Below are 9,759 nucleotides of genomic sequence, written 5' to 3' on the forward strand. Positions count from 1 at the left end.
AATACAATAAAAATAATAACAGGACATAACAAAAGATGTTTTATATATATATATATATATATATATATATATATATATATACACATATATATTACACGTGATGTTGGTAATTTCTTTTTCTTCTTAATTCTGTAGAATTGTCAGAGAATAGTTACTCAGAGTTTCAGGTTCCCATTTGTCGGACAGTTGTGACAGCATGAACAAACACCCACCTGATGTCTACGGATACAACAAATTGTATTGTAAGCATCCTAGGGATGCAGATTATGGTCGTAAAAACTTTTGATTTGTGGAAACCCACGTTGTAATACAATTAAAATATTCATAAATTCCACCCATGGAGAAGTTTTAATTCAGTTTTCCATCACGACTGTCTGACGAACGGCAACGTGAAACTCTGAGTAACAGTTCTGTGATACTTTTGCAGCTTTAATAAAAAGTAAGCATCGTGACGCGTAATCACGGGGATGTGAGTTCGAGTCCACAGTTGGCCACCTACACTTTTTTCTGCAAAATAGGGGTAGTTTATCCTGTTCAGGCTATATTATTAGCATTATTCGGTACTACTAAAGCAGCGCGGACCCGAACGCGCGTCTGCGCTAGCTAGTCTTGAGTGGTCGATCCTATCCCTAACCCTAACCCTAACCCTAACCCGCGTGTGCAAATGAATACGTGTTTAGGGTTAGGAATAGGGTTAGGGTTAGGATCGACCACTCACGACTAGCTAGCGCGGACGGGTCCGCGCTGCTTTACTAGTACCGCATTATTCTGCGATTGAGAATTTAAAATCACTTCTTTAACTTTCTAAGACATCTCAACGTTTCTAAAAGCAAACTTCGTTTGTTTATTTACGTTTGTCGTAATTTGAATTTATATATAATATATATATATAAGTTAATTATATACACACACACATTTTATCAAGTGCGAAAGGATTTAAGGTAAAAGTCGATCTCGTGGGAATTTGAACGCAGGACGTAAAGGCGAAATGACACAAAGCATTTTATCCGGCGTATTAATGGTTCTTACCAGCTGGCCGCCTAAACAAATAAAGTGCGACGGGTTACGATCGTGGCCCAAATAGATGCATTTAATTTATGGGCATTTGTTGCAATCTAATGTCACTCAAACGCTTAGAAAGGCCCAAGCGTCCATTTCATTTTCTCATTTTTATATAACTTTCATTTCATTTCCATTCGTTTTATGTTTTTTGTCCCCACTGTGGTCTTGTCTGTCCTTGTGGTGTCCCCATCTGTGTTTGGGGCTTTATGCCTAATAAAGAAATCACTCAATCGCTTAGATACCCCAACCACCCCCGAATGCAAGTGGAGTAATAGTTCAAATAATGACTTTCAGATGATGTAAAACTTGCCACCATTATATACGAAGAAGATATTTTAACTATTTTTTGTTTCTTATGTGTGCAGGGTAGTCTCATTTTCGTAAAATGTGCTCAGCAGTCCATGCTATGTAAGTGCAAGTCCCAGCGCTTTATGGGTTAAAGTCAAAACTGATGTTCAAAACGTAAACATGTGAATGCTGTGTTTGTTTAGAAACAGCGGCGAGTGAAATTTTGTGAATAGAATTATAAACCATCGTCATAGAGCTTTATATGCCCTAATATTTGATTATTTTCTATAGTTAATGTACGGGGAAAGCATATCTATAAAATATAAAAAATTGTTTCTGTACGTATAAATTTACGTTAGGGACTTTTAACTTACGTCACCGGTATGATTTATACAAAGGTAAAATTGTCCACTAACACCGCGTACTTAGTCTATTAAAAATTACCTGAGCGAATGTAATTATCTCGTTGTAAGGTAAACATTAATGTTTGCCGATAATATAGAACTAGCTCAGATGTTTCAAACTAGGGGGCTTCGTCAAGTGATGCTTAGATATTTAATTTTGTTACCAACTTTCGCTGCATCTTGAATTGTTTACGAGAATATGGACTTCAATGGCCAAGTAATGAGTGAATATCTTTGATAATTCTTCCCTTTGTAGTCGACTAGCAAATCTAAAACCCTAGTCATTTTTAATGCCAGTGTAATGGTGAACAATTTTGATTTCTTAGTACCACAAACACGCACACACACATGCGTATTTTCCACGCGGGCTCAATATATTTTTTAGACTATAAAGCATTGACGAAATCATAACCAGATTTCATAACATAGATTTAAAAATTTTTTAAAGGTATTTTGTATACAGTAAAATATATATATATATATATATATATATATATATATGCTACATGGACACAAGTCGACAGAGTGTATACTGGGAGTAAGTAAAAACAATATACAAATTGCGTATTTTACCCACTTGTTAAAAGAGACCAATAATATCTGAGAAAAGCAATGGAACTATAATGAATCTGAACAGTACCTCTGGAATGAATATGGAGGACGTTAAACCCTTGGCCGTTCCCAACTCCGCTGTTTTTATTAATTTGCATACAGTAACAGAGACTTATTATAATAATAATGAGAGAATTTTCGGCTGCAACATGCTTGCTGAAGAAAAATCATTGGACAAAAAAGTTTGCTGTGAAATTTGTGGGAAGTCGTTTGGCAAAGTCCGTTACTTAAAAGAACACGAGAAAGTACACACTGGGGAAAAACCGTATCTTTGTGAAGTATGCGGAATATCCTTCTCTCGGACGTCTCATCTTGCTCTCCATAAACGTATTCACTCGGGGAAGAAACCTTACCACTGTGAAATATGCGGGAAATCATTTATAAAAAACAGCAATTTAACACAACACAAGAGAGTACACACCGGAGAAAAACCGTTTCCCTGTGAAATTTGTGGTAAATTTTTCTCTTACAATTACCATCTTGTTATTCATAAACGTATTCACTCTGGAAGTAAACCTTTCCACTGTGAAATATGTGGAAGATCGTTTGCTCTTAGTAGTTATTTAAAAAGTCACAAGAGAATACACACAGGAGAGAAGCCATTTCAATGTGAAGTATGTGAAAAAAGTTTCAGTCAAAAATCGAGTCTGGTTGGTCACATACGTACTCACACTGGTGAAACGCCATACCACTGTGAAATCTGTGGTAAATCGTTCTCTCTCAAATCCAGGCTTGTACATCATGAAGCAATACACCATAACAAAGGTGATTTAACAAAGGAAAAGACACATCATTGTGAAATCTGTGGGAAATGGTTCTCTTTGAATTCTAGTCTTTTACGTCATAAAGCAAGACACATTGGAGAAAGAGCTTTCCACTGTGAAATATGTGGAAAATCTTTTGTGGATAAAGGTGATTTAACAAGACACAAAAAGATCCACAACGAGGAGAAACCTGTGCATTGTGAGCTATGTGGAAAATCATTCTTATTTAAATCCAGACTTGTAAATCATAAAAGGACACACACTGGAGAAAAGCCCTATCACTGTGAAATTTGTGGGAAATCGTTCAGTAATAATACTAATCTTGCCAGTCATGTAAGGATCCACACCGGAGAGAGACCGTATCATTGTGAAGTGTGTGGGAAGTCTTTTGTAACCAAAGGCGATTTAACGAGACACGAAAGAATACATACTGGCGAGAAACCTTACAGCTGTGACATTTGTGGGAAATCATTCCGAAGTAGTGGTCATTTTGCCAGACACAGAAAAATACACACTGGAGGAAAATCGTTATGATGATGATGATCTTCATTTAGTACCTGTGTTTTCTGCCTGGCATGGGTTGGATGGTTTGGCAGGATCCAACATGTTTGAGGACTGCGTTGTGCTCCTGTGTCTGATATGGGTTATACAGTTGGATGCCCTTTCTAACATCAACCACATCACTTTTATAATCTGCAGCTGGATTCGAACTTGAGAGAAAAGATTTAAATGATTAAACACCGGTGCCATGTAAAAAGCTCTGGTGCCACATAAAATGTGCTGGTGTTGGTTCCACTGAAAAAGTTTGCAGTACACTCTGCAAAGTGGTTGGCATTAGGAAGGGCATCTTGCTGTAGAAACCAATCCAAAATTAGACGATGGAACCTGGTGTGGCCCACGACCTTACTAGCTCCTGTCAAGCCATTTGACCCATGCCAGCATGGAAAAATGGACATCAAACAATGATGATCAAGATATATTCTGTGTCTTGTCAGCTTGTAATCTATAAGTATCTCTTGAAAATAGATTTGTTTGTAATTAAAGTTAATTACAGAGGCACAGTCTCGTTAATTATGACTATAAAAATTTGTGGAAATTAGTATATCATTAAGATGATTTGTTGAAAATATTCTTAAAAAATTTCTTTTAATATGAAATTCATGGAAACTCTTATCACCTGAATTTATGGCAAAATAACTCCTAATTATGTAAATTAAATTTGCATAATTTATGACCAAATAACTTGTGGTTAATGTAAATTAAAATTTAATTTTATAAATCTCTTATAAAATGGAAATTAAAGTTGAATGCCTGCAATATTTGTTATGTGGTATTTTCTGGACTGTTGAAATCGTTTTTATAAAATTAATTCAATACTGGAAACATTTTATCAGTGTAAAATTTATATTGAAATGTTTAACCTATTTTGTTACAACACAAAATCAAACATGACCATGCTGTACTTATTTTTATTGTTTGCTTAATTAATTAGTCACTACATGTAATGAATTAACTACCCTTATCCTATTTATATATCTAACTTATTTACCTGCATTTGTATTAACATTGTACTACTACTGATATACGACACCCACCACCAATAGCGGTAACAATAATTAACCAGTTAGCATATATATATTTAATGTTAATTGTACTGACACTTAACCAGTCAACCTATATATATATATATATATATATATATATTAGGTTGTCCGGAAAGTTCTGAGCGTTTTTTAATATGTAAAAAGGGATATAAATAATTGACCTTTCAATAAATTTTATTCAATGGAATAATTCCATTATTATTAATGACCTTTGCTCATCTATCAGGCAATTTAAATATTCCATCAGCATAAAATTTGACTGGTTTTGAAGAAAAAGGAGTTATCTGGATGCATTTTGACTCCATCAAAATCTTTAAATGTTTTTCCTTGCAATGAGTTCTGTAGAGACAAAAACAAGTGGTAGTCAGATGGTGCAATATCAGGAGAATATGGTGAATGGGGTAAGAGATTACAGACAAGTTCATGTAATTTTGTTCAGGTAGCCAAAGACACATGTGGTTGGGCATTGTCGTGTTGGAACACTACTCCTTTCCTATAGGCAATTTCTGGTCTCAATTCTTTCATTTTTTGGTTCAAATTAGCCAGCTGATGACAGCACACATCAGAATTAATGGTCTAGTTTTCTGGGAGAAGCTCATGATAAATAATGCCTTTATGATCCCACTAAACACAAAGCATAGCTTTTTCAACATGGATGTTTGTCTTTGGTTGCTGTTTTGGGGGATCCTTATGCAAACTTTGTGTTTTCATACACAATCCATTTTTCATCTCCAGTCAGAAGTTGTTTCAAAAAAGGCATTTCCATTTCAAAATCATAACACAAGCATAATACCAGTCCAAGTAATTCTTTTCTGAGAGTTTGTGAGGGACTCATACATCACAGCGAGAAATGTATCCTCGCTTCACTAGGTTGATCATGAGCCATACTTTTAGAAACTTAAGTCCTTTGCAAGTTCTCTAATCATGATATTTGAGTTTTCTGTGATTTTTGCCTTCAAAACCTCTTCATCCAATTTTGAAGGTCTTCCACTGCGACTCCTCTTCCAAGCTAAACTCTCCAGTTTCAAATTTTGCCAACCTCCTTCGAACTGTTGATTCACCTACAGCATCATCACCATAAACTTCACAAATGTTTTTGCAAGTCTTTGCTGCATTTTCTCCTTTTTTTTTAAAAGAAAAGCATTACAACAGGAATACGAAATTTTTGGTTATCCATTTCAAATGTCAATAAAGGGTAACAGCCCCCTCTTGTTCATCATAGTCCTCCAGGCAATTACAGAAGATTTAAAGTAGGTTGCCCTTAGGAGCTCCTGTGTGCTGATGACCTTGTTCTTATAGCTGAATCACTACCAGAACTAGAGAAGAAACTTCAGATGTGGAAGCAAAGTCTAGAATCAAAGGACTTAAGAGTTAATTTAGTAAAGACCCACCAGGGAAGATAACAATAATAACAAGTAACACCTTTGGCTACAATGGTAACATTGACAGTGCCCTCTCGACATCTGGCAATAACATTACCAGTGCTACCAACACTAGCACCAACGGCCCCAGCAGCAGCAAATTCGTTGACCCTAGCAACGTCATCGTCGACAGCACAGGCAACAACAGTGAGATCGTTGCCAGTGCCCCTGGACTGGCCCTTGTGCGGGTGGCACATAAAATACACCATTTTGAGCGTGGCCATTGCCAGTGCTGCCTGACTGGCCCTCGTGCGGGTGACACGTAAAAGCACCCACTACACTCTCTGAGTGGTTGGCGTTAGGAAGGGCATCCAGCTGTAGAAACTCTGCCAAATCAGATTGGAGCCTGGTGTAGCCATCTGGTTCACCAGTCCTCAGTCAAATCGTCCAACCCATGCTAGCATGGAAAGTGGACGTTAAACGATGATGATGATGTGCACCACTGGCAACACACGCAGAAGCAGTAACACAACCACCACTACCAACTGCCCCAGCTGGAGCACCACCAGAATCAACACCATCGACAGCAGCAACAACATCGACAACTGCAACAGCAGCAGTAGGCACAACACCGACTCCATGCATCCAAGGAAATACATTGGATGTGTGAGAACTTCCTTTAAGAAACGTTTTTCCAGCCATAAATCCTCCTTTAGAGTTTGAGAAAGGAGATATGTAACATCACTGGCAACTGAAGGAATTCCATACTCGATATCATGGAAAATCTCACACTGTCCGGGTCCATACATAAACGGAACAAAACGCTGCAAGCTATGCGTAACCGAATGCATGGAAATCCTGAAAAACTTGCACGTACAAGGGACCATACTGAACTCCAGAATGGAGATTTTCGGGCTGTGCTTGTATTTCAGGAGATTCCTGTTAGCGTTTTGGGAACCACATAATAGCAGTATTAGCGATAATTATACCACAGCTAGAAAATGATTGCTGATGAGAGTAGGGGAAAACTAAATTTTACCCTCATAGCTGATGGGTGGTGTGACTGAAAGAGGACAACACAGCCAGAAGCCGATGACCAGCCCCAAAGGGAGAAAACCCCCACTGTTTATAGCTCTATCGTTTCCCCCTCCATATTTTAAAGTGGCCATAGGCCAACAGGTCTTAGGGTCTGAAGATACGCCATAAAAGTACCATTTATGGCTAGAAACCTAAGGTAACCCTATAAACCGGCCTTCACCAGTAATTAATATAGACTGCGGATCTTTCTGATTTGGCGGACACCATTTTTTTTTTTATCTATGTTTTATTTAGTGTGTTTTCTACCGAAACACTTTAAAACTTCGTATACTTGTATATTTTGTCTTATAGAACAGAGAAAAAATTTTGTATTCGAAGTTCTTTCATGCTAAAAGTTGTCGTATTTCGGTAATTTTAACCACTCACTGACGTCTATTGAGGTGAAAACAATTACTGCTGTGGATTGTCAACATAACGTTGTGCGGTGTAATGGGATCTTTTCCCTTGAATAAAATTAGTGCCGTTGTTTGTCAACAACAACTATCGGCGGTACTGTTATTTATGACATCGTTCGTGCGTCTGTACTGGTTTTAGGATTTGGGCTCGGGTTTTAGAGTTAGGGTTAGGGTTAAGTATTTTTGCCAAATTTGGTGAAAATCTGTTCAATACACCGCCACAAATTTTTTTACCAAATTTGGCAAAAATACTCATAACCCACTTCTGCTCTATTTCTTAGAGTGTGTTTTTTCTCCGGATTTATGTTTTTCGAAAGAAAAAAAAAAAAAATGTGTGTGTGCGTGCACACACACACACACTCACACTCACACGTACTCTATCCGTCCGTCTTGCCAAACATGCTACCACGAGTGTTTGAATAGTTTGTGCAGAGTGACTTCCCTTCATGTGACGTATCTGAAAGAACTTTGTTTTTTTACTTGTAATATTTATTTGAAGAATTGGCAAACACAATGCAATATAACTTCCAGCTTCAATGATACCGTTGACTCCGACACTTGAAGTCGTGATAAAAAACTAAAATTGATATTATTAAAAATGTTTCTGTACGTATTATGTACATTAAACTGATGTCTCCGGTATGATTTATGCAAGGGTAAAATTGTCCCCTACACCGTGTACTTAGTATATTTATAATTACTTGAGCGAATGTAATTATTTCGTTGTAAGGTAAACATTGATTTTTTGCCAATAACATAGAACCAGCTAAGATGTTTCAAACTCGGTGCTTCGTCACCGTGACGATGAAATATTTAATTTTGTTACCAACTATCGCTACGTCCTGAATTGTTTACAAGAATATGGACTTCAGGGGCCAAATTATGAGTTAACTTTGATATTTCTTCCGTTTGTAATTGACTTGCAAATTTAAAACCTCGATCATTTCTAGTGCTACTCTGCAATGGTGATCAATTGTGATTTCATAGCACCACACACACTGACCTACGTATTGTCTAGACAGACTCAATATATATATATATTTTAGACTGTACAGTACCTATTCAATCATAACCATATTTCATAATATAGATATAAAAAAAAAAGTAGTTTTGTTTCAAATTGTATATGTGCTACAAATTGTATATGTGCTATATCGTGGGGGTTAGTAAAAATTATATACATATTGCTTAGTTTATCCGAGAGCATCACAATATCCAAGAAAATTACATCTGGTGTGAATATGGAAGACATTAAACCCTTGGATATTCCCAACTCGACTGTTTTGACCAATTTGGATATAGTAACACAGACTTATAGTAATGATAAAATGTTAAGCAACGAAGTATTTACTAAAGAACATTCATTGGACACAAAATTTCGCTGTGAAGTTTGTGGGAAATCGTTTGGCAAATCCAGTAACTTAACGCAACACAAAAGAGTACACACCGGAGAAAAACCGTTTCGTTGTGAACAGTGTGGAAAATCATTCAGTCAGAATTGTCATCTTGTTATACATAAGCGAATTCACAGTGGAAATAAACCTTACCACTGTGAAATATGTGGAAAATCATTTTCCGATAATAATTATTTAACAAGTCACAAGAGAATACATACTGGAGAAAAGCCATTTCAGTGTGAAATCTGCGGGAAATATTTTAGTCAGAAATCGAGTCTGGTTACTCACATACGGACTCACACTGGAGAAAAACCCTACCACTGCGACGTGTGTGGTAAATATTTTACAACCAGCGGTATCTTAGCAAGGCACAAACAAATCCACACTCAGGAGAAACCTTACCGCTGTGAAATTTGTGGGAAATCCTTCTCCGTTAATTCTAGTCTTATAAATCACAAAAGAACACATACTGAAGAAAAGCCATATCACTGTGAAATTTGTGGGAAATCTTTCGTTCAGATTTCACATCTTGTACGTCACAACAGAGTACACACTGGGGAGAAACCGTATCATTGTGAAATCTGTGGTAAGTTATTCTCTGCTCGTTCGCGTCTTGCATATCACAAAACAACGCACACCGGAGAGAGACCTTTCCACTGTGAAATGTGTGGGGTTTCTTTTGCCTGTAAAGCTAAGTTAAAAAGGCACAGCAAAAAACATACAGGGGGAAAAAGACATTCTGTTGTGAAATCTTGATATGATTAAAAATGTTTC

The 9,759-nt window shown here is 36.9% G+C and overlaps 2 protein-coding genes across 2 annotated transcripts in view; one reads left to right on the forward strand and one right to left on the reverse strand.

Annotated features, from left to right (window-relative positions):
- The window catches only part of LOC106870586 (acyl-protein thioesterase 1), a 304,640-nt gene that overhangs the window by 98,413 nt on the left and 196,468 nt on the right, over positions 1–9,759 (reverse strand). The gene's annotated exons all lie outside the window — the stretch shown is intronic.
- LOC106884367 (zinc finger protein 208) overlaps positions 1,675–9,759 on the forward strand; it is a 13,837-nt gene continuing 5,752 nt past the window's right edge. The window contains exons 1-3 of the mRNA XM_052977724.1: positions 1,675–3,661; positions 4,525–4,589; positions 8,679–9,670. Of these exons, the coding sequence (XP_052833684.1) occupies positions 2,378–3,661; positions 4,525–4,589; positions 8,679–9,670 (2,341 nt within the window). The 5' untranslated portion in view covers positions 1,675–2,377. The remainder of the gene's footprint in view (positions 3,662–4,524; positions 4,590–8,678; positions 9,671–9,759) is intronic.

This window comes from Octopus bimaculoides, chromosome 28, assembly GCF_001194135.2.
Source record: "Octopus bimaculoides isolate UCB-OBI-ISO-001 chromosome 28, ASM119413v2, whole genome shotgun sequence".
In the NCBI taxonomy this organism is placed as follows: Eukaryota; Metazoa; Mollusca; class Cephalopoda; order Octopoda; family Octopodidae; genus Octopus; species Octopus bimaculoides.